The sequence below is a fragment of the Melospiza melodia genome, chromosome 4 (genome assembly GCF_035770615.1).
Source record: "Melospiza melodia melodia isolate bMelMel2 chromosome 4, bMelMel2.pri, whole genome shotgun sequence".
NCBI lineage: Eukaryota > Metazoa > Chordata > Aves > Passeriformes > Passerellidae > Melospiza > Melospiza melodia.
In genome coordinates this window covers 70,470,976-70,495,121 of record NC_086197.1, presented here as the reverse complement: position 1 = coordinate 70,495,121, position 24,146 = coordinate 70,470,976, and the positions used below count along the sequence as shown (strand labels likewise).

Here is a 24,146-nt window from a genome sequence, read left to right as displayed (position 1 = left end):
ATATATTCCAGCAGAAATCCTTGTACACATACACCTAATTATAAAAATAGTAATTTGGGTGGGTTTTTGGTTTTGGCTGTGTCTTGGTTTGGAAAGACAGGAGTCTGATAAGGAAGGCAGGAGCCTCCCCTGAAATGGAGAATGTAAACCCTCCCCACCCCTCCGAATTGCTATAAATTTTAAATTAAGAGGGCTCTCAGGCAAAAATATGGGAGCAGGAAATAACAGTTCTTTAACAGGGAAAAGAAAAACAATTAAAGGATAAAATTACAATGCAGTATGTTATAAATGATCAAATCGATAGCCAAATTTATAAAAAAATTTAACAACAATTTATTGGGTCAATTACAAAAAAAAATAGAATTTTGAGCAACCACCACAATCAAGGGGCAGCGTCTGTCCCAGGAACAGGCGCTGGGTGAAACCAGAGGTTGGGCCGACAGAGTGCCAGCGTTCCCCCAAAGGTTCACCCCGAGTGTTTCCAGCGTCCAGCTTATATACAGTTTATTCTGCCTGAGGCACAGATGACCGCATCTTTCTATTCACTTCTTTGAATGCAAAGATATTTCTATACATCTGTTGAAATAGACAAAGACGGGTCCCAGTTTTCAGACAAGTGTCTGAGCATCCAGGCAGAGTTTGCTTTCACATGTAATAAGTTGGTATCGATTCCTGAGTACCACACATGCAATCAGGGCGGGTCTGAGTCTCGTGAAATTCTTGGGACACTGCAATTAATAATGGGCCAGGAAGGCCCCGATGTTATCTCCCAGGTGTAGGTGGCACGGAAATCATCGCTGATTGTCCAGGATGGTCCCATTCAGACGTTAACAGGCCTGATATCTCGATGCTGCCCCTGGAATTAGTTACAATTTGAAGAGAATTCTGCTCCTGGCTGGAGTGGTTAGAAAGCATAACTTCTACAATATTTCATATCCACACATATCTACTTTTACAGCATGAATTAACTCTGTTACATATCACACAGTACACTAGAACAACACTGACAGAGTCAGAACCCAACCTGACACCCTGTGGGTCAGGGTGTTGGTGGCAGTCCAATTGGAAATGTGGCTGCAGCCCTCTTGAAGTATATCAAGTGTGGTTCTGTTGGAGCAAGGGGAATCTGTAGAGAAGGATGTATTATTCCTCTGAAGATCCAGTGGAGGGAGAGGCAGCTGCTGTTTCCCTGGGGAATCCCCTGGAGAAAGCTGTGCTGGTATCTCAAAAACTTCTAGATTATATCTGGGTAGCAATGCTTGGCTCCTTCCTCCGGATGGAGCATCTCAGGATGGGATGTTATGGTTCTTATGGTCGTGCAGTGACATTCAATAGTCTGTTATCAGCAGATGTCCCCTCCCGAGGGAGGTGTGAATGTGGTCACTCAAAGAGAGAGATAAAGCAAACTGCCCACTCGACAAAGGTAATCTGCCATACAGATGGTAATGGAAAACAGCTTGCATTGCAATCTTCAACAGGCTGTAACAGCAGCCATTTTATCCAGATATTTTTTCCTCTTGGATTTGCTTTTTCCTCCCTCAGACACAGAAAATAATAACTTTTAAAACATTTTTTAAAATGTTCCGCAACAGTATGGTTCAGTTAAAGCCACCCTGATCTCACATCTTGATGAGGTCATCATTCTGTAAGGGGAAGTACATGTCAGATGCTGCAAACATTCTGTGGCCTTGGGAAGAAAGGAGAAAGAAAAGGTTCTCTTGGTTTTCTTCTGAAGCTTTTAATAAGGAGCAGTCCTGTGTCAGAAATTTGGATTAAATGCAAAGAATCTGCCTTGATTCCTTAAGTCCTGGCAATGCCAAGCATGTTTTCTAAGCAGAGTTCAACATTATTGCTAATGTGCTGGTTTACACTGGGAGAGTTCCAAGTTAAATCACTACATCCCCCCTAACAGGGGACTCTACCTTACACCTATCAAGTTTTCAGAAAGCCCCTCTTCTAGACTATGGTTAGGCATGCTGCAATATGATGCTCTTATAACAGCTCTCACTTTTCAAAGGTTTTGAATGTTTATATGTCTCAAGTTCTACCAGTCTGATTCGTAATGAGGACTGTGAGAAGTATATATCTCATTCACGGCAAGTTTGACATTTTCTGAAACTTACTGTCTAGGGAAAAAGCCATGTCAGTGGAATTAGCACTTTTGGCCTCATCTATAGAAATGTCACCCAACTGTGAAGAGATTTCACACTAGAAACTCTGGTAAGTAAAAGTGCTAATTAATCTGCAGTCATTTTACAGCCCCTTTTCACTAGCCACCACCCTCTGAAAGCTTCCATATGTTGACACCTGTTTATGGGATCCTAGATCACAAAAATCCCCATGTTCCACTATCAAGTCAGGCTGGTGGTAGCTGACCATTTGTGGGCCTTGTGCTCCAGGAGGCTCGTGGCTAGCAGCAAGGACAGCTCACTGCTGTCTGGGTGCAGCACTTCGGTGTAACATCTCAAAAGGCAGCTAGGCTGCCTTGCTGCCCTCCAGAGCCTCACTTCCTGAAAAGTATTTCTGTGGACATGATTGCTCTATGACACCCTGAAAGACCACAGGGTAAAACCAAACCCTTTCCATCTCAAAAGGAATTAGAGTTTAACCCTTCCTCTGCTACTCCTGCCTCCTGGTGCGCTGGATACATCACCTAATTTCACCCTCTGAGGACTTCCAGTTGCTGCTCAGGTGGCAAACTTAGATTTATTGTTGATTTGGCAGACAGGAATGTCATTAATCCCAGCACAGATCAGGAAGCAGTGGATATGCAGGCAAATTTGGGAATGCCCCCCCTACTCCCAGCCCTAGTCAGATTTGAAGATGAACTGCTAGGCATGCTGTGAAAGAGGGTGTCTGGTGTGGGGAAACACTAAAAATGTACCAAGTCTTATTCAAATCTGGAGGCTGGCATAAATATAACCCTTCAGTGTATAAATGGTACCTGTCAGAATGTTCTGAAAATTGTTTCCAGGATTGCACACACCTTTTTAAAAGAGGGAGATTTATATGGGCATACTTCTTATTAAATGAAAACAATGTGGGACAAGACACACTTGCTACTGTGGGACAAGACACTAAGCAGTAAAACACAGCAAATCTCTCCTTGCTCATCATGAGTTTGCTTTTCGGGGATTTGCATTTCTTTTTCACTGAATGCATCAATATTTTGTTCAAATTTATAAACAGATTTTTTCTCCACACACAGAAGAGCAACACTAACTTCCGTAGTGGCATGACAGATTATACTTTAAGAATCATGAATTATCATGACAGTGATGTCATGATGCACTGGAAAGTAAAATCAAAGGGCTATCAAAGCATGTTGCTGTTTACTGTACATTGTTGGATTTTAGGGTGATATTTGAAGTGAGACATGATGGAGAATAAGCTAGTCCCTGAAGGCTATCTAAGATTTCCAAGTCTTTTTCAAAGTATGATTTAAAATCTTTGTGACAGAAAAGGAAATGAAATCTTGAAATCAAAGAACAGAGTGTAACAAATATTTTGGAAAGGAGATATAATAAAATAAAATAGAAGTAAAAAAAGGAAATTTGGAAATGGAGCGACTACAACAAAATATACTGAGGTGAAATGAGATGCAGTGAAAAGGACCAAGAGGTGCTAAAATTCTTTACACTGAAATCTCAAAATCAGGGAAGAAAGGCAAACAAACACAGGAGAAGAAATTAAAGAAATGAAATGCTAAAAAAAAGGAGAAAATTCTGAAATGAAGTCAAAACAATAAAAGTGAATGGGATAACACAAAGTGCAGGGAAAAGGACTGAAGCTTGACCAGTTATCTTCATTGAAATCATAAGCTTTCATTTCCTTTCCTGAAAGAAGCAAAACATTTAGTCTCAAATATTCAAAAAAATCATCTAATCCTCACCAATCTCTAGAAAACCAATCTGACTTCACATGAGTGGCAAATAGTCATATTTTTGAAAATCAAGCCTTACCTAATAAAGCTGGGCACATAGAAAGCCATTCATTATCAGAATGCATTCAACTGGATGATAAGGAGAAATGTAAATGTAAGGCATCATACAGAAATTCAGCATATATAGTATGGATTGTGGAAAGACTACAAAATTCCAGTCAGCCTTGATGAATATAGTATTAAATTTGTATTTTCAGAATAGACTGGGGCACTCAGATATCCAGTTTCACTTAGACGAGTACATAGTTAAATGTGAAATGATGTTTCATAAGGAAAAAGTATCTTAAAGCACTGAGTCAAATGTATGATTGCCTAACACCATTAAACACTTCAGTAAGCTAATGCTTTAAAATTTTAAAATTAACATCAAAGTTTCCATCTCCTCTCATGTCTCCCTTTTATAGGCCATGTGTTTTCAGCCTGCCATGTCAAGTAGTTACTTCATTTTCTGTGAATTAAGATGGAGAAAGAACCCCAATATTTCTCACATAAGAACTGAAAACAACTATTTCAATATTCTTATGTGTGCATGAGACTTGCAGCTGGGTTTTAACACAGTAACAGCAGTATTTACACGCCTCTGTCATGTTGTAGGTATTACTTGGACACAGTGATGTAGGTAATCCCAGGGATGGAGAGGTGGCAGAGAACCATGCCAGGACATAGTCCCATGCTTCTGTGTGAGAGAGCTGAAGGCCCATCAATTCTGTAAGGAGGAAGGTGGCAAAGAGGGGGACATTCTTTGTAGGGTAGTCCTGTGGGTGGAAGGCCTCCTGGATCATGCATGGGAAGGAGTCATGAAACAATGTGGAAAAGAATTGTGTTTCTTTCATCTTAGACCAAAAGTAATTGTTGTATGTTGATCTATTTTATTATACATCACTTGTTCTAAACACACATACAAACAACCTATGCTACTGTTCTGCAGGGTAGGTCTGTGCGGCTGACAGCTTCTCAGAAGCTGGGCAAATTATTTGCTGCGTTCTGTTTAGTGTAGCACTGGGGGCATTTCTGTGTTGCATTTTGGTCTTTTGGGGTGTGAAACCACCCAGTTATTTAATCTCAATCTGAATAATGCGCCAGCACCTGCTGCTTTTGTGTCTCCTTTAATTTGCTTGCCAGTACTCTGGTACAGCAGTGAGACATCCACAGAGGCCTCCAGTGTACTGTGTGAAAATATAGAACAAAACAAAGAAGTTGGAAGAAAATAGTTAAAAAAAAATAAAGACAGGGTAGATCAAAATACAGGAGTCAGCAAAATTTTTTTCCTTTTAGAAAAATAAATCTTACAAAATTTAATTCATTGATGAAAACATATGCTTACTAGCAGCGTGAACATGCAAAAATACAACTGCAAAATTTTGCTGAAAAAACAGAGCTATGTAACAACATGGCAAATATTAACCTGTGAAAAATGCCAATCACTTGTTTTTAAAATTTTTAAAAGTTTAATAGTAATAAAATGGTTAAAAAAATAGTAACACAATTACAGTAATAACAATTTGGACAAATTGAATTAAGACAATATGAGACAATAAAAGCAAAGAGTTATGGACATCCAGGTACCTCTTTCTGGGCATCATGAGCCCAAAAAAGGACCCCCGTTAACAAAGGATTAACCCTTAAGAACAATAGCCCGTTGCATGTTCATACACTTCACATGATGCATCAATTCCATTCAAACACAGGATTCTGTCTGGTCATTGTCAACTTCCTTCTAATCCTAACAGTGCCTCCACGGCGGGAAGAAGTTAGTTTCTTCTGATAAAAAGGCAATAAATTCCCTTTCTCTGAAAGATTTAGGTGTCCTGTGGCTGCTATCTCGCTGCAAGCCCTTTCTGTTAAACAAAGCATCTTACATAGCATAGTTTCTATTTTAACAATTTTTATAACCTAAAACTATATTTAACACAGTACTTAAGAGAATTAACACAGCATTACTTTCTAACACAACACATATAATATTCATTTTAATATTTGCGAAAGGCCAGTCATAAAATACATGCATTTTTCACACCTGCTAACTACTAATGAGTGAAAATCTGTTTAAAACAGGTTGTAGAAAGACTTGCTTTCATATCTGAACAGCAGGATTTCTGGGGTTTTCAGTGAGAGTTTAATACTGAACATGAGAAAGCTTGGTATTGCATCAATGAACTGTCATAAGGTTTCAGAAAAGGCAAGGATGCGGTGTTGAGCAAAAGTGAAGACTAAGCAGCAGCTGCCAGGGTTCCAGTGCAGGGAAGGAAAGGTGGTTTTCAATGAGGGCCTTCGGGAGAAGAGTTTGCCAGTTACACACAACATTAAACTACTCTGGGGGCACGTGGGCGAAACACAATCTGATAGACTGGAAGTGCGATGTTTTGTGATAGTTTTGTGATAGGGGTCATGTAAACACAGAGAATTATGTCCCAAAGTGTTAAAAAAAAATAAAAAATAAAAAATTAACTCGTCGCTGCGGACGGTCCCGACCCGGGCGCGCCGTCCCGCCCTTGCTCGGGGGCGGGCAGACCGGCGGCGGGCCCGGCATGGCGGAGGCCGGCGGGCTGCGGGGCGCGCTCCTGGAGCTCTGGGGGCACCTGCGGCCGCTGCCGCGCTGGGAGGCGGCGGACGACGATGAGGAAAGCGACGAGGACTTCGAGGAGCTGTTGGCGGAGGATGCGCTCCTGGAGGCCGCCGGCACGGAGGTGCCGGCCGCGCTGCCCCCGCGCCGCGCCGGTGAGGGGCGGCGGGAGCGGGCCGGGCCGGTGAGGGGCGGCGGGAGCGGGCCAGGCCAGGCCGGGCCGGGCGGGCAGGGCCGCGGTGCCCTCCCTGCGCGGGGCTCGGGGCTCCGGGCAGGGCGCGGGGAGGCGAGCGGGGCCGGCGCCGCATGAATGGCGGCGGGGGAGGCAGCCCCGGCCCCGGCCCCGGCCCGCCCGCCCGGGCGCGGCGCTGTGCGCCTGGGGACGGTCCTGGCTCGGCCCTGCCTCACTGCCGGAATTGATGGCGCGCGAAGGGACTGGGAACCGAAGTAGGCGGTGAATAGGTAGTGCGAGGGAAGCGTGATCTCTGCTTTTCCACGGGCACAGGATTGCAGCAGTTAGAAAATATAAGGTTTCCCATTCAAATTAACTCTACACAAAGCATGCACTTTTTTTTTTTTTATGGCATACGAGCGTGTTGATACTTGACGTTAATGACTTCCAACTTTCTGTTTAGAGCTTGGAAAAGTAGGTGAAGTTGGAGCAACGTCTGCCTAAAAAGTATTTTATCTGCAAGTTGTTGTTAAAATGGCTAAACTGAGCTAAATAACCAGGAAGAAACGAGTAAGTTATTACAGACCTAAGAGCTGTCCTGGTGAGGAAGAGGCCCTGCCGAACATAGGTGCCCACATTGTTCTGGTCATAGCAGTTGGTCCCCAGTTGCCGATCAGGGAATGGTGTATTTTTTTTTTTTTTTTTTTTTTTTTTTTGAAGGCAAAGAGAAGGCAAACCAGGTCGTACAAAATGTTAAGAGTTAAATATATTAATTCGTTATAATTTTGGTGGTTCCAGTCATGGGAAATATTTGGTATACAAACGTATCTGAAGATTATGTAGGCATTGTGATAGAATGCTTTGTGATAAAACTGTTTCAAATTCAGCTATAAACATGAGGTGGAATAAATAGTAAGCCATAATATTATACCATGTGTATTTCATTAGTGTAATAAATTCATAGGCAAGATTTATTCCTCATGCTTAGAGAAGAAGTTTTAGTGCTTGTTTCTGAGTTTGGTTTCACTTTCTTTTTTAAATATTGGTGGAGATACAGGCATCAGGAGTTTATGGAAACCCCTGCTTTACTATTACTACTGTAACTTACAGAAAAGACCAAAAAAAAGTATTGAACCAACAATACTCTTAATCAACACAAAGTTTTAATTTTTATGACTGCCAAGTAACACTGGATTTGTTGTTTTTTTTTTTTTAATGATTCAGTTATTATACAGGAATGTGGCTCCAAAAAGGAGTATGAAGTGGTTGGACGTTTTCCATTAGTTGGCCCTTGGTGGAAAGTTAATGTTAAAGCTAAAAAAATGGGATCGAAGTACTTTGTGCAAGGATATCCATCGTATTTTCTGCAGACTGATGTAGAAGAAAACAACCGACAAATATTTTCACTCTTTCTTGAGGAGTGTTGTGTTCCTGCAGATTGGAAAGAAAAATTTTTTGCTTGGCTCCCTATGGAGTCTGTGCTGAGTTTTAGCAACCTCGAAGAAAAACTAAAACAGTTCCAAGTTTCACAGCTACAGCCAAGAGGGATCAAAAGAGATACCAAGGATTACAACATCTTCCATTATGTTTCAAAATCACGTAGGTATATCCTGTACTGTTCCAATTGTTTTCTAATCTAAGGAGTTTTCTCTCTTATACAGCATTCAAACTAACATGTATTCATTTGAAATGTGTATTCAAATGATTTTTTTATTTTAAAATATGTCAGGACAGCAAGACAATTTATCAGTTAAAGATAGGCATACAGAAGGACTTTGCTGAATTCTGTAGGCCAAGAATTGTATGTTCTAGGGATTCCCCATCACTGGAAGTGCTTAATGCCAGGTTGGATGGGGCTCTGAGCAGCCTGGTCTCCTGGAAGGTGTCCCTGCCAGTGGCAGGGGTTTGGAACTAGTTGATCTTTAAGGTCCAACCCAAGCTATTCTATGCTTCTGTGATTCTAGCATGCAAGGACACTGGTGCTTCCTGTAGTTTATTCAGCTGTAACAAGGCTTATTGAAAAATGGGTTCATCACTACTTAGGCACGGTGGTGATGGCTTTCTAGGGCTGGCACATGTTCAGAAGTAGTATAGGTGCTTCTCTGTAGTACAGGGATCAGTGAAGGAGTTCAGTGTAGTCCTAACCAACTGCACTAAATAGTCTGTCTAGGTGTGTTTGGGTCCCAGTGTCAGCAAATTGATATGGCTGGGAGCAGACTGTGGAAGCATTGGAGTGTCTCCACTTCAGACTGCTGAGGGTACTGTTGTGGGCAGTGTTGGTGTGATTGCATGAGTGTGAGTGTTAGAGACTGGATCAGGAGTGTGCTTTTGAAGCTGACATCCCCCTTGTCCCCGCTGTGGTGCAATCTCTGAGAGTACTGACTGAGTATCCCTGCTGGATGAAACCCAAACAAGGTGTTCCACCTGCATTCCTGAGGTACTCCAGTCCATAAAGGGCATTCACTCTGTGGGACCAGACAGCTGGTCTGAAATATGAAAACACTGAAATATGAGAAAGTTGGCGTGTCTGAGGTGTGGCCTCAGTTAGAGCTCTGGTTTGCTCTCATGGTCTGTTTCCATGACCTGTGCACACAGGTTGGGTCTACCTGCTGTTAGGTGTAAGCAAACAGAGTTTTCTCTGGGCAGCGTCAGGTCAGATGATGGAGGTGACATCGCTTTTGGATGTCAAACTGTGTGTAACAGCATAATTCAGGGCCTCTGCTAGACTTGAACTGCCTGTACTTCAGATCCCATTGGTAAGAGGAGGAGAGTGTTCTGTAGGCTTTCAGGCTTTTTGTTCTCATTTTGTAATGATAGAAAAGATTGCACAGTGTGCCTGCTCTTCACCTTTCTTGTAGTTGGTGATTTTTTCCTAGTATCTAGCTTAAATTAATTTGCTACGTTTTAAGTGTTAATCTTTATCATTGAGCAATATGGACCCTTCCCCTACCCCAGTTGCTGCTGTTAGCATTGTAAATTCTTTTAGTTGTCGTTAATTGTTATGGGCTTAAGTAGTTTGTTCTTCAAGCCTTCATGGTATTTTTTTGTGTGTGGAAATAGTGTGTATTGATGATTTATGTGTAAATAAAGTACTTGCTTAAAAGGGAAAAGGTCTGGCTTTATGAGGATAAGACAGTGATCAGAAAACTATTTGAGAAAAATTAGTTGTTTAGCTTTTCCTTAACACTTAATTAAAAATAGCCTATTTTTTTCCGAGAGCTAAAGATTCTGAAAGTCTCACTTTCTGTTTAAATTTGGTTTTCTTTCTTCTGAAATTACCTTTTTAAAGCAAAATATAGAGCAAATCAGTTTCATTATTCCTCACTCTTAGCCCATGACTGATGTAAATAGGGAAAGTGATAGCTTAATTTTGGGGTCATTGAGAAAGCTAGTGGACAGCACTTTTTTGGTAAATTCCTCTAATGATCTGATACTACAAATATAGAAGCCTTTTTTTTATATTTTGAATTTGAAATGTTCTTCTGTACATCTGTATGAAAATTACTTCTAGGTAAGAGGCAGGCATAGTGAGGTCTGAACTGACTTTCTACAAAATGCTGTTGAGTATGCAGTTTAAACCAAGTGAAGGGTACATATTTTCATAGTGAATACATTTAGTTGCTGATTTTATGTCATCTGTTTACCTTGTTTTTTTCTTTTTTCTTAAGGCAGTTCAGGGAAAACAGACTTTAAAAAAAATTGAAAAGTGTTATGAAAGCTAAGAAAATGAGAGGAATTTGTAATGTCTTGGATATAATGAAAGCAGAAGGATGAAGCCAGAGTCAGTGTAAATTTCTTTGCAACAGTCTTTGTACATGACATAAAAATTGCTGTGTTTATGGTGTGTGCAGTTGCAGGAAAGGCGGTATTGGGAGCTCTGGCCTTTCCAAGGATTCTGGAGTTCTTGCCAGTTCTTCTGCCACGCCACTTCTGCGGTCTGTTAGATAAGATATGTTGGGAAGGAGAGGCTGATGTGGATGATGAGGAGGTGGCTGATGAGATGGGAACAAAACTGGATGAGATACTAAGGGATGAGCCATGGAAACTTGGATTCAACAGGGTAAGTAATATTATGTATGGTAAAAATATGGTGTGTGCTGCATTTGAGGTGCATTAGACTGCAGTACTGTGTTAGCTGGGTTCACTTGATTGAATGGGCGTTTGTAGGGGCTGAGTGTAGCTTATTTGGAAATGGATGATGTACAGGACTCAGTTTTAGCAAGGGTTTTGTTTTTCCCTTTGGTCTAGAATTAATTAATCTCAGAAGATTTTAGAAAGTAGTTTTGTTACAACCATTTGTTTAGTATTTTCTACAAGAGACAGAAAATAAAATGCTTGAGGTAATTGGGCCAAAAGTTAGCAAATTTAAAATCCTCAACTGTTCTCTTCAATTTTATACTGGTAAGTGAGACTTTTGTTCCTGGTATATAGAACAAAATCTATGCTTTCATAGTAAGGTTGATAAGTTTCTCTGTAAGAGTCATCTGGTCCGGTAGTTTGTGTTTTGCAATGGAATTTGCAGTGGCTGCTTACCTTGCTGTTTTCCTTTGCTGCGCTTGCTGTGAGCTTTGCTGCTGCACCTCACCTTAGCAGTCCTGGACCTTACATGAGAGCATTAGGTGTTCACAAATGTGGTTGGTTTTCCTTCTTTAGGCCTCCAGTGCTTTACTGATGGAGGTTCTGACTTGCCTTAATCTAATTTCAGAGATTCAGCAGGGTAGCCAATATATTCCAGTGTTTCACGTAATTTCCTTTGAAAAGATTTTCCTGATGTCCAGTTTGACTGTTCCTTATGCAATATGGACTTGCTGCTCTCTTGCTTCAAGGACCTGCATTCTCACTGCAGTTTTTTATTGCTTGAAGACTCTCTTTAGCTTTTTCTCTTACAACTGAGCAAGTACAATTAATTTTTCTTGCTCTCAGTAGTTCATCTGTTTTGCACATCTCGATCTTTCACTATTTTGTGGTAGTGTCTGTAGAGGTGGCATATTTCTTGAACACGTTCAGAATTAGGAACAGTATTCTGGCTACTGGCTTTCCTGTGCACTGTTTCTACAGTTTGCGTACGTTTACATGAAAATGTTGTATTTGGTGTGCATGAGTTCTTCCCTAGTACCAAATTTCTTTGCCAGGTTTTTTATTTTTAAAGTTTCTGTTTCATACAGATGGGTAAGTAAGAGGACTTATTCCAGCATACTTTTAAGTATTTTACTTTATGAAAAATATGCAAATTTTTGCAAACTTCCACCTTCTGAATTGCAATTTGTATTTACTAGGAGGAATGTTGTTCAGCAAGAGGCTAACATCTTCTGAAATAAATCTATGTTTGCTTTTACTCTTTTTGGGGAGAAGATTATGTATAAGGAGTTGAACATTCCTTACTGTGAGGCAACGTGGGCTGCCTTCTGTCAGTGTGAACATCTCCTCTGGAAGATTCCTGTCTTGCAGAAGAATGCATTAATTCTGTATGATCAGCTCAAGACACGCTGCAGACAAATGGGACACACATATGAAGATCAAGATGAATTAGCTCGTTTGCTATCCAAACACATGTCCATCGAGCATGTTTGGCAATCTCTTGAGTTTTTGAAAGATCAGAATGTAGTGATACGAGAGAAAAAGCTGGTGTTTCTGCCTCATCTTTACAAATCTGAAAAAGACATTGCAATGTATGTAGGTGACCTTCTGGCAAAACACACATGGAAACTAGATGTGGATGTCAAAAAGATACTTAGCATTTCTGAGGCACCAGGAGAAACTGTAGATAACAAAATGAATATTACCCAGGCACATGAAATAGAGGAAAATAATCCAGACAGTCATAATGGTGAAAATCACTTTCCCGAAAAGGAGGTGGGCTCTATGTCTGGTATCCAAAGTAAAGCAGAGGTAGACAAAGATCAGGTGATTGCTGTAGAAAAAATTTGTTCTAATCCTGTCACAATCATAAGTGGAAAAGGAGGCTGTGGGAAGAGTACAATAGTTAGCTGCCTTTTTCGTCACTTAAAGCAAATGGAAAAAGAAGTGGAAGCTGCTTCCAAGGTCTTTGAAGGAGACTTGGATGCATCTGAGGAATGGAATACATTTGATCACTGCTGGGAACCAGAGAATATGTATGCAAAAAAATATTTGAATGTACTATTCACTGCACCTACAGGGAGGGCAACAAGTCTTTTGAGAGAAAAAACGCAGCTTCCTGCATATACACTACATCAGGTAAGGTTTGTTTGTTTTGGGTTTTGTTTCTTGTTTGTTTTTTTTTTTTTTTTAATTGGGTTCTGAAACATATTTTGACACTGTTCATTCTTGTTTTAGAAAAGAAAAGCAGCTTGTTATAGGACTTCCCTTAAGAAATGTATAGCCTATTAGTGTTATTAATGTTAATGCTTGGGTACAGCTTATCAGCATCTGAAAATCAGCATTATGTTTTGGGGGAATCATAAATCAGTCACTTGGAATACATTATTTTCTAACTTTGGTTTCTTTACTATTTATATACATCTGAAACTTGAGCTACTCTAGGGCATCTGGTTTTTTCAGCTTCTCAGTTCCGCATTTTAGTTTAATGAAGACAAAAATGATTTCTAGGTGGTAGAGCTGTTTTCTAGGATCCTAGATCTAGGATTCTAGTTGCCTAGCAATCATAGCAGCACATACATGAAAACATCATTAGCCTGGAGCTGAATAATGAGAGAAATCTCATTTGCACAGTGTTTCCTTAATTAATGTTAGGTATTGTGGAATTTTTTTTAGAAAAATGTAGAAAGCAAACTTTGTTAATAAACTTAGGCCAAGTCTGTCTTGTTCTAGGTAGCAACAGTGCCAAGAAGACATTGGAGTTACATAGTAACCCATATAAATAGAAATTATAATAACGTAAAAAGTACTGTTGGTTTATTTTATCTTTGGGGACTGGATAGTTAGTTGCCTGTTCCCCTTCCCCATGCAATTTTGGGTATTATTAATGACAGCAAGTTTTAGTAGGAGGTGTTCTGTTACTGAGCAACCAAATCGCTGACCTAGTGTGTTTAACAATTTCTGCAGGAAAAAAAGATTATGCTTTTATGTAAGTCAGTGTTGCTAATCTCAGCTAGAAATGCATTCACTGAGGAAGAAAATAAGACAAAATGGTTGAGTCTTCTGGGTCTTTACAGGTGTAAGTTCAGAATTTTGGATAATAGCTCTGCATACATCAGATGATACCACACTGTACTTATATGACATAGCTTAGAGTTGATTAGTGTCAGAGCTTGCTTTATTTGTTTCTAGATTATCTGTAGTTTTAAGTCGTGGAGGCGGAGTGACCAACAACAGCCGTGGAAATTTTCTGCAGTTACGGTTCTCATTGTGGACGAAGGAAGTTTGGTGTCTGTACGCATTCTTAGTTTAGTTTTGAAACTCTTGTGTGAGCATGCTCAGCTTGCTAAGCTTATTATTCTAGGTAAGTGAAACAGCAAATTTAGCATTGTACAATGTTTCATAATGCCCAATATACAGTGTAAGTATCAGAGCTCGCACTGAGTCTCTTAAAATGTTACATTGTTCTGTACTTGGATACTTCTGCTATTTCTTAAGGTCAGATGAGGTAGACAATTTCCCAAATGTCAGTATGAAAGTATCAGTATCTCCATTATCTGTTTTAGCAGTGTTTTGTCTTATTCTGACTTCCGTGTGGTAGGTTATTACATCTTGCAAACGGAAAACTTTTCTGATTTCCTTAAATGTGAAGGAGCTGTTGTTAGCATATGAATTGTATGTTAGAAGGGAGTTTTCATGTAGTTCTTAATGCTAGGATCATCTTGTTTTAATTTAAAAAGGAAAGCAAAGAAATGTAAAGTCAATTTTTATGCTTTCTTAGAGGTTTCCTTTTTGACACGCTATTTATGGCATTTGTTTTTAAATACGTAGCTTTCAAAGTGGGTTTGAGTAAGATGTGATCACTGTCAGTGCAGATCAGGCAGAAGGATTTGCACTTGCTAGTAAAGCATTACTGGGTGAGGAGTATAAGAAAACTACACTACAGTCTTATTCCCAAAGTTTCTTAGATTCTTGAAAGTTTGATTTTGTGTGAATTGCATTAAGGATGGATGTTACTATGTAGACGTGTGAGTATTTGTTCATACAAGTATTCATTTTTTTAAGGACAGTTTTCAGCTGATATGTTATTCCTTCTCACAAAGACTAACATGCATTCTGTTTAGGTGACACTAGACAGCTGCCAAGCATAGACCCAGGAAACATGTTAGCTGATATCTTTGAGGGTCTAAAATCAAGAGGCTTTTCTGTGGAACTGCGAACTAACCACAGAGCTGAATCACAACTAATTGTAGACAATGCGTCAAGGTAGGATATCCTGATGTGTGTGTGAAGAATCCTTGTAATTCTTGCCTGGCCTTTTCCATGCAAATAGCCCTGCATCCAGATTTGACTCTGTAGTATTGCTTCTGTTCGTTTTTTTAGTCCAAATCCATAACATTGGTTTTAAAAACAAACAACCCTCCAAAACAACAACAACAAAACTCTACAGATTTTTTCAGACATATATATTGGACAAAAAAAGTGTGTGTTGGAATGCTCTTGAATTTTATGGGATGTGTTTCACTATTATGCTGTCAGATACTCTCTGCTTTCAAATGAGTTGTAAATGCACAACTGACTTTATGCCTTCTAATATGGCTGACAATTGCTCCTCTAAAAATGAAGTTTTAAAGACATTGCTGGTAAGTATGACGACAACTAAAACAGACTGAATTGCTTGGAGACTTTAGATGTCAAGGGCCATTACATCACAGGTTGTTTGTATTTTTTTCTCTTCAATAGCTAAAGAGTCTAAATGTTTCCAGCATTTGCATTACTTTTGTTGTGGAAATTATCCTATCAGTGCTTGCTTTCTTTTTTAAACCTCTAAGAAGAAAATCTAGGTTTTGATATTATTTGAATTTAAGAATATTCTGAACATTTGCAAGATGTCCAGAACCACTAAGTGTTTCACAAACATTCTTACTTATTTTTTGATAACACTTCTGTTTCACTCCATTTTGCTCCCATGGGAAGAACTGTATGAGTAATACTAAGTATCTGCTGCAGTGATGGAGGGTTTAGAGAACAAACTACCAATTTTTTCAATGTGAAATCAAGTTATGCTCTGAGGAAAGAGTTTTCAGGCAATATAGAGTAGATGACAAAAGATTTCTAGGTGGTGAACTTCAGGCTGATGCAGATGATGATATGCTGGAATTCTGTAACTGAAAATAACTTTTTGTTTTTCCTCCAATGCTCTGCTCCAGAATCTCTCACCGGCAGCTTCCTGAATTTGATGAGGTGCTGAAAGTTTCTGCTTGGAATGAGGAAATGACAATGCCAATCCCAGAGAAGAAATTTATTTTTATTGCTTTGCCTGCTGGCGGGAATTGTGAGAGTATGTCAGTTTCTGATCTTGATTTTCCCTTTGGTAAAGCATAGACTATTGTCTGGAGCAAAAATTTTGGGAAAATTTTAATTGGCTTTGTTTGTGGCATAAATTTAAATGCTACATTCACAGTTTGTCTTTTGCCTTCTAAGTAAGTACACACAGCAAGACCTGTAAGTGCAAAGAATGGGCTGTAGAGCTCCATCTCACCAGTGAGACTTTGAAATGGGGGACAGCTTCCACCACTGTAACCAAATGGGGTTGTCTTTTTATATTGTAGTGGAGCTGTCAAACCGTAAGAGATTTTCAGAATTGATTCAGAGGTGAATCATTTGAGTAAAAAGTGACTCTAACAGTGTGGTGTGCTGGACAGGAATGTGCTCCCAGCTGTAGAATTGAGTTAGGAAAATTCTAAGAAGGGATGGCAGTATTTCTCTTAAAATGTTTTGGGGTCAGGGCTAGAGCCATTGTTTAGTGGGGTTTTTTGACATTTATTGGGTGTAAGTGGATTGAGTGGCCTCTCTTTTATATGCATCAAAACACTTCAAGGGGAATGCAGAAAAAAAATAGTATGAACATTATCACCTTATCTTACTCTAGTAAAATACTCAGCAAGCAGAATACTGAAGGTAGATTTTTTCTGTGAAATCCAAGTGTATAGGTCTGTGGCTTGAAAATATTTAATCTTTACCTTTTCAATGTGCTGTAGCAAAACCTTACTTTGCATGAAATATGCTTCATGCAGCTGTTGTTTTACGCAGAAATAAGAATTTGTTTCTTTCCATATCTGTCTTATTTCTCTGATTTTAATAGTGGAGTAACTGCATTATGCTTTCCTGGGTATTTTATGGTGTATTTCTGTTTCTTTTGGGGTGTGTCATTTTGTGTGAGAGTTTTGGGAGGGGGGGGTTGTTTCTTTGTTTTGTTTTAAACAAGTTGAGATGTCATTAAAGCAAGAAATAAGCAAAGGCAATTTCATATTGAATTATATTTTTCTTTTTTAAATTCTGAATATTTTCATGTTTTACCTTTTACGTCTTTTAAAACAGATTTACAAACTGCAATAAAGATTTTACTTAAAAAAGGGCCAGGATTGGAGGATGCCAAACAATCACAATTCATTGCTTTCAGAAGGTAATGGAGAGTGCAGGAAGACATTGAAAAAATCCTTGCTAGCAGCCACAATCTAAAAATAGCTGAGTGTGTTGAGTTGGAGAGACTAGTGGCAATAGCGTAAAACTGCTAGATACTCGGAATACTCATCACCTAGGAACGGTGGGATGTAGGGCTCTAACGCACTTTGAGAAAGACTGGAAGTCAGTAATCACAGGAGCATGAATAGTATGCATGGCTTTGCAGAAACACTGAAGGGATAAAAGTCATAATGTGCACTAGCACCAATAGTCCATAATCTTGAGTTCTGCACAAAAGGGTACTTAAGAAAAAACTCCACCTTTAATTGTGAAGAACATTTTCTCAGGACGTAAAAATCATGCACTATTTACAGGTTCCCAGTGAGCTAATAAGTGATTTGTGAATGCTGAGTAACTCTGGTATCAATTTTTTTCTCCAGTCTGCATTCAGGTACAATACTATTATTAGTCATTTTTCTGTATGATTCTTCTAGAATATATTTATAGGTACTTGAGTTGCATTTAAAAGTTAAAATTCCAAGTCTTTAAAACGCAAATAAATATTATTGCTATTTTTAGTATATCCACAGACAGAAAATAATCTGTCCATGTTTTAGTTTTTCTTTAGTTTTCTTCTTTATGTTAAAACCAAATCTAGCTAATCTAGGTGTACAGTGCAAAAGCTTTCTGTGCTATTCAGACAAAACTGTTCCTTTACTGCTCTGTCTTCTAAACTCTGAATAAGTAATTGTTCTAATAGGTGGTGGAAGAGCATCAGAGAGAAAAAGGGCTTTATCCATTATTTATAAAGTAATGCTTATGTGACATTGCTTATAATTGTATGTTTTGTATATAATGACTCTGTTCATGTTCTTGTTTTGTATGATTTAGGCAAGATTGTGATCTAATAAATGAACTTTGTTGCCAACACTACTCAGGTCATTTAACCAGGTAAGCCAGTGTTTTGCATTTTTCCTGTCACCAATTTAATTTTGTTTTTAAAAGTGTTATAGCCAGACCAACACCATAAAATAAGATTTTAAAACTTCCAATGTTCCATCTAGATCTGATAATGTTATAAATTATTCATACAATAAACTTTATTTGATGGGCTCTTCATTTTGAATAGTGGTAAATGGCTTTTCATTTAAATTCATTATGTGAATTCTGAGATTTTAAGTTATTATTGAATATTCAAAATTCATATAAAAGCAACATGAAAAACCCTCAAGGTTAAATTTTTTTTGCTACTATATGATTTCTAAATAGATTCTGAAATATTTTGGGCTACTCTGTATTACTGGTTTATATTATTGTTTTTTTACCAATTTGTTTTACAAAAGTTCAAGACACAAATGTGTTACCTTAACTCTTTTGAATATTATTGAAGTTTTTAATCTGGGTCAAGTATAGAGAATGGAAAGAGAAAAAATACTGAGAGATGGTAAATGCACACTTTGTAAATACATTTTCCCCTTTTTCTTTCTCTGACCTAGAGACCCTAAGAACAGATTTCTGTTTCAACCTGGGGACAAGATTGCCAGCACACGCAATGTTTATCTCAAGGATCTCTTGGCCACCTGTGGTGTCAGAGAGGGTTCTAATGGCCAGGAATGCAGAAGTGGAGAAACCCCACTCACTGCAGAGTCTAATGAGGAGGGCAAACGACTCTGCAATGGAGATATATTTTTCATAACAGAGGTGAGTCCTGGCAGCAAGAACTTGCACAAAGAAAACCTGGTGGGAAGTGATTCAGTGCTTGCTGAATCCCCAGAACAAAACAATTGACACTTTTAAAATTTGGCCCCTAATGCATACTTAATTCTGCTAAACAGCTGTCTAAAAGGCATGGAAGAGGCAAGGTACGGTAGAAAAGTAAAAAAACCTCTATTCTGGGTTTTTGGTACAATGTGTTTCACTTGGTGTGATTGTGTTCAGTGTAGATACAGTCTGTAACTACTCACATGTACTGTAATTGAAATAGATAATGTTTAACATGGTCTGAAGTAAAGAGTAATGTTACAGCTGAAGTTTTCCCCGGAAGAAAACCAAGCTGGCCTAAAAGTAACAGCAACAAAAAACTGGGGTTTTTTTTGCTGGGTTCAGTGAGTTGAGCAGTGAAAGTATCAGTAGTTAGCATAGGCCCTGAACAGTGAAAACTGTTTTCCTTCAAGGTGGTCAGGGAAAGACAGCAATTTATTGGGTTTAGTGTCTTCTGAAACTTGGAGCTGGTGACCTTGCAGCTGTTGTAATTTCGGGGCAGGCCAGAATAGGGAAGTACAGACATTGCTCCAGGCTCACTGCTGAGTGTTGTGCTATTCCTTTAGGATGTAGAAATTAATAAGCAGCGCTTGCTGACCATCAGCAGCACGGACGGCTCCATGTTCACTGTGAACTACACGGCACTGAGGAAGCTGTGTCACATCAGGCATGCCTGGGCCAGAACTATTCACACGTTCCAGGTAAAACCACAGCAGCTGTCAGCTGAGCTAATGCACTCTATTCTCTCATGAAAGAATCAGAAACTTTTCTTGAAACTAGAATTCCTTGAATGCAGGATAGAAAATATCCTCGAGATTGTCCCCAGTTGCCTCCAACTTCCTCACTCCTATCGTTTTTTAAACTGTTTCCTGGAGATCAGCCTTTGAATCAGAGTTCTCCCGCGTTGCAGGGCTCGGAGGAGAGGACCGTGGTGTACGTGGTTGGCAACGCGGGCCGGCAGCACTGGCAGCACGTGTACACGGCTGTGACCAGGGGGCGCTGCCGCGTCTACATCGTGGCTGAGGAGCTGCACCTGCGGAGAGCCGTGAAGAGCAAGGAGATCGCCAGAAAAACGCGTTTGCAGAGGTTTCTGAGAGAGGCAATTGCAGAAACAAACCACTGTCCCGAACAAATGCCCTCTCCCCCAAAGAGGTGCTGGCAAAATCAAGAGCTCAAGGCTCAGTCGGTTTCTGCTACTCAAGGTGCTCCTGACCCACCTGAACTTCAGAGTGACCTCATGATACAGGAAGGGTCATCAGTTCTCAGTAAAGAGAAGATGGGCAGTCTGCAGCAAAGTCCATGTAAAAGACAAATCCCTGCACCTGAGGATGCTACAGAAATACCCCTGGTGAGTATCTCCTTACTGAGAAAGTTCAAACTTTTGCACTCTCTTTCACCACCACAAGTCACCAGGGCACTGTTACAATTGTTTGATTGACATTTATTTAATAATTTTCAAGTTGACCAGTAATTGGTGAAGCAGTCAAATTTGGCAGATGTCTTTGCAGAGTAATATATGGCTAATAAAGAGAAAAAAAGGTCAATAGTAGAAAACTTATATGTGTTTTTACTCTCAGAGTGATCTCTTAGCCAGCTTAGCCTTATCAGCTATGGTTTGTGCACAAACCAGCTTATGGTTTGTGCACAAATGTCAGTTTTTAGGTGACGTGCTGTGAGAGATGTATATAAAATTTAATAATTGAAATTGATTTTTATTAAGTCAAACCTGATAACCGATGCTTTTTTTTCCATTACATCTAATTTCTGAGCTCATGGAGAAAGTGCCTGTTTTGAAGAAGCTAATATATTTTAGTTCTGTTTCAAGCTTGGGTAACTTTTTTTTTGTTTTGACAGACAACAGTAGAAGAATCCCCACTTGGATCTTCCAGACTTAAGAATCTTTCATTGGGACAGCAAATTCCCAGGAAACTCTTCAAAAGCTAACAGACAATTATTAATTGGTCTTGGTATGAACCTTTATTGAACCTGTTGAAGATTTTTGGGATGGAGATCCTGAATGTTCAGGTGCCTTTTAAAGGATTTCTTGGTTTTGTATGTTCTGTGAAGAACAGCTTATTTTATGCTGAGCCTCTTAAATTTTCAGTGATCCATTTTTAATAGATTCACTGGTGTACTGGTCATCAGAAATCATGTAATTCTTTCATTTTGCTGAAGACTGAACTTACAGGTCTTTGAGGTTCCAGATGTTCCCTTAAAAAATACACAAGGATGTATTTTGGTTTAAAGACTCCTAGTTGTCCATACCAAGATTTATCCATCTCCAAATGCTATGATATTGATGAGATGCTCTTACTGATGTGCCAATTCTATTGATTCCTTGAGAAAAAAAAACAGTTTACAAAGGGGTCTAGGTTTTTCTGATGGCAGATTTATGGCCATGAAACTTTGATGGATCATGGGTTTTAATCTTGTTATAGGCATAACAAGAAAGTTGCAATCAGTGACATAGAAAACTTTTTCTATGATGTAGAACTTGCCATTGCTGCTTTAGCTAATAGTTCTATGCTGATGATGATCTTGGTAAGAAAAGCAAAACTCCAAATCAGAGCTGAAATAACATTCCACTTTTAGCTTTCTCATGTGTGCTTTGGGACTTGCTGCATTGCAGTTTTGAAATTAATAAACTGAATGTTCAATCAAACATCAGACACATTGTACTAAAATGTGGACAACCTGCTTACCTTCAACAATTTTTTCTTTTCACATATGGTAGGAAAAAGTATACCACAAATATAAAAATGTTTTTTTTTTCTAAAACTGTGGGAAAAAAAATGGGAAAAATATGAAGTAGAAAAACTCTACCTCATTTTTAATGTCTTCAAATCACTGTTTATTTCAATTTATACAGTTTTTCCATACAAATATTTGCAACAGTTTGAATTTCAAAAAACATAACATAGACGATAAATATCATGCTATTAAAGTATTAAATTTGTACAAAAATACTTTACAGTTTAATACTTATTTGTTACAAATAAAAATACATATTTAAGTGACTCATGAACCTTGGAGTTTTTGTTTTGTTGGTTTTTTTTTACATGATTCAGCCTGTAATGTCATTCTGACCTTTTCTGGCAGTGCTGAAATAGAAATCAGAGCTACTCGTGTGTGTGCAGGGCAGGTGAGCTTGTTTATGTATTGGAAACAGCAACAGGGATACATTAAACAGTTTAAATTGACCAGAAACAACTCTGTAAGGTGATTGCTTAGATATGGAGACTCTACAAATGTACAAATCCAGTATCTTTATATTCACCAATAACAATAATTACCAATAACAACTTGAATACCAGAATAAACCAATGCAGCTGCTGGTGAGCATATAAAGCAACTGGCAGTATTTTATTGCTTGGGGGAAGAGGGGAGAGGAGACAATTTGTGTGATGTGTTTGTAAAATATATTTACAATTTTATATTCTAAAAATGTGTGGCAGGGGGTAATGTTTATCATAAAGAAGACTGAAAACAAAGCATATTAAATAGGACCTTTCTTCCTTCAAGAAACTGATTGACTTAAAAAGCTCATGTGTGACAGTACAAGTTTACAGGTTTATGGATCATTAAAGAGCTTTTGTATCAATTTCCACTGACATAATTTTAAAAAAGCCATTTTCTTTTAAAAAAACCTTTCTAATTTGTCTGAACTCATTTCAGTTTCACTCTTCAGTAATCCCTCATCAGAGGTTTTATCCCACTAAAAAGTCTCTGCTTAAAAATCCCCACAGGTTGCAAGACATACCATTAAATATTTCATTGCATAGGGAGTAACATATGTTCTAACAAAGTTTGCTGAAGTGGGGAGCAATGTTCAATGCAGACTGCAGCTTCCTGCAAGCATTTTGTTACAGCATCTAAACCCTGCTTTGTCTAATGAGTGCACCCTTCTCGCCAGCGAATAAAGGTTTCCAAAATCAGAGATGTAGCCATTTCCCAGGAAAACCCAGTGCAGTAAACCTTGTCCATCAGACAGCAGCGCCTTCCTCATAAAAGGATTTTTAAAAACACCATAACCTGGACACTACTGTTTGTTAGCAGAGGTTAACTCCATGTTTTTCCCTCAAACAGCTGCTGTTGCTGAAGGGAGAAGAACATTTAGATCATGTTTAAAACATCTCCCCAGTTTCTTATTAGGGGAAAAAAAAGGCCCTTATGTCTTTGTGTTTTTTTTTTTTTTTTTTTTACTGTTACTAATCCTAGATTGCTTAGAATGGAAAATGACTTAATGAAGAATGAAACTATTTCCAAAGTAACCGTGGATTAATAGAAGCCTTGAGACAGACCAACTGACCTCCTGTGCTTTTCAGTGCTGTACAGCATCTGAGCCTCAACCTCAGAGCACTCTGGCATGGATTTAGCACCATAATTGTCCGTAGTTGCCGGGTGTCCCGCGCAGTGGTTCCTGCTATAAGGTGTTTGTGGGGTCCCGTGTCTCCGCGCCGGCGCCGCTGTGCGCGCTCTGCTGCAGGAAGGCGGCGCTGGGCTCGCTCCACTCCCCGCTCCCTGCTGGGTGCTGGTCTGAGCCTCCTTTCTGCGATGCCAGGGGGTTCCTGCTAATGACCAGTTCCAGCTTATTGCCAGATTCTGCGATGAGGGGCACAACCAAACAGCAGTCAAAGTCTCTGGTGCGAACGTGGTTTACCTGATTGAGGAGAAGATTGATTTTTGTTACCGTTTTAGGAAGAAATAAAAGAGATCACAAGAGAAACAATTTATTCTTGAGACTATGGAGCTTGATTTAACTATTCCAAGTAGAGAATCGCTCAGTATAAGACTTCTTGACTGTGATGTCTGGTCTGAAGACATCAATTAACTTTTCTGTTCACTTTTAAAGAGAATGCTGCAGAGGTGGGGATATTTAGACTGGTGCTGGCTGTTGCCAGCTTTCACAATGCTCACTCCAATAATGACACTTAACAGCACATAGTTTTTCATGGTGTTTGTCACTTAAAATGCAGTAGAACACATCTGTAATTTCAATTCAGTTCAAGTCCTCTCTGGTTTTACCCAATATATATAAATTTATTAGGCTAGTTGAGAAATAATTTGGCTTTTTCATCATAGTCTAACTTGGCACTGTGAAAAGTGTGGTGGTGAGTAAGTGTTACATTATTCCAGCTACATCAGTAAGCACTTGGATTAAACAC

At 39.1% G+C, this 24,146-nt stretch overlaps 2 protein-coding genes across 13 annotated transcripts in view; one reads left to right on the top strand and one right to left on the bottom strand.

The window, feature by feature from the left end:
- Positions 1-6,471: 6,471 nt before the first annotated feature.
- On the top strand, positions 6,472-21,998 carry HELB (DNA helicase B). Its single transcript, XM_063155115.1, has 13 exons — positions 6,472-6,661; positions 7,903-8,277; positions 10,530-10,738; positions 12,031-12,894; positions 13,948-14,119; positions 14,880-15,021; positions 15,966-16,096; positions 17,137-17,221; positions 18,112-18,171; positions 18,717-18,921; positions 19,548-19,682; positions 19,892-20,329; positions 20,836-21,998. The coding sequence occupies exons 1-13, from the start codon at positions 6,472-6,474 to the stop codon at positions 20,923-20,925; spliced, it is 3,096 nt and encodes a 1,031-aa protein (XP_063011185.1). The 3' UTR covers positions 20,926-21,998.
- The window catches only part of GRIP1 (glutamate receptor interacting protein 1), a 309,100-nt gene continuing 306,771 nt past the window's right edge, over positions 21,818-24,146 (bottom strand). For all 12 annotated transcript variants that reach the window (XM_063155105.1, XM_063155110.1, XM_063155113.1 and 9 more), the window contains one exon: positions 21,818-23,641. In XM_063155105.1, the coding sequence (XP_063011175.1) occupies positions 23,405-23,641 (237 nt within the window). In that variant the 3' untranslated portion in view covers positions 21,818-23,404. The remainder of the gene's footprint in view (positions 23,642-24,146) is intronic.

What these genes read in the sequence shown, in the direction of transcription:
- HELB (XM_063155115.1), top strand. Translation starts at nt 6,472, where the DNA reads ATGGCGGAGGCCGGCGGGCTGCGGGGCGCGCTCCTGGAGCTCTGGGGG. An exon ending in GCTGCCCCCGCGCCGCGCCG is followed by an intron (nt 6,662 to 7,902) that starts GTGAGGGGCGGC and finishes TTAATGATTCAG; the next exon opens with TTATTATACAGGAATGTGGC. An exon ending in ATTGTAGACAATGCGTCAAG is followed by an intron (nt 15,022 to 15,965) that starts GTAGGATATCCT and finishes GCTCTGCTCCAG; the next exon opens with AATCTCTCACCGGCAGCTTC.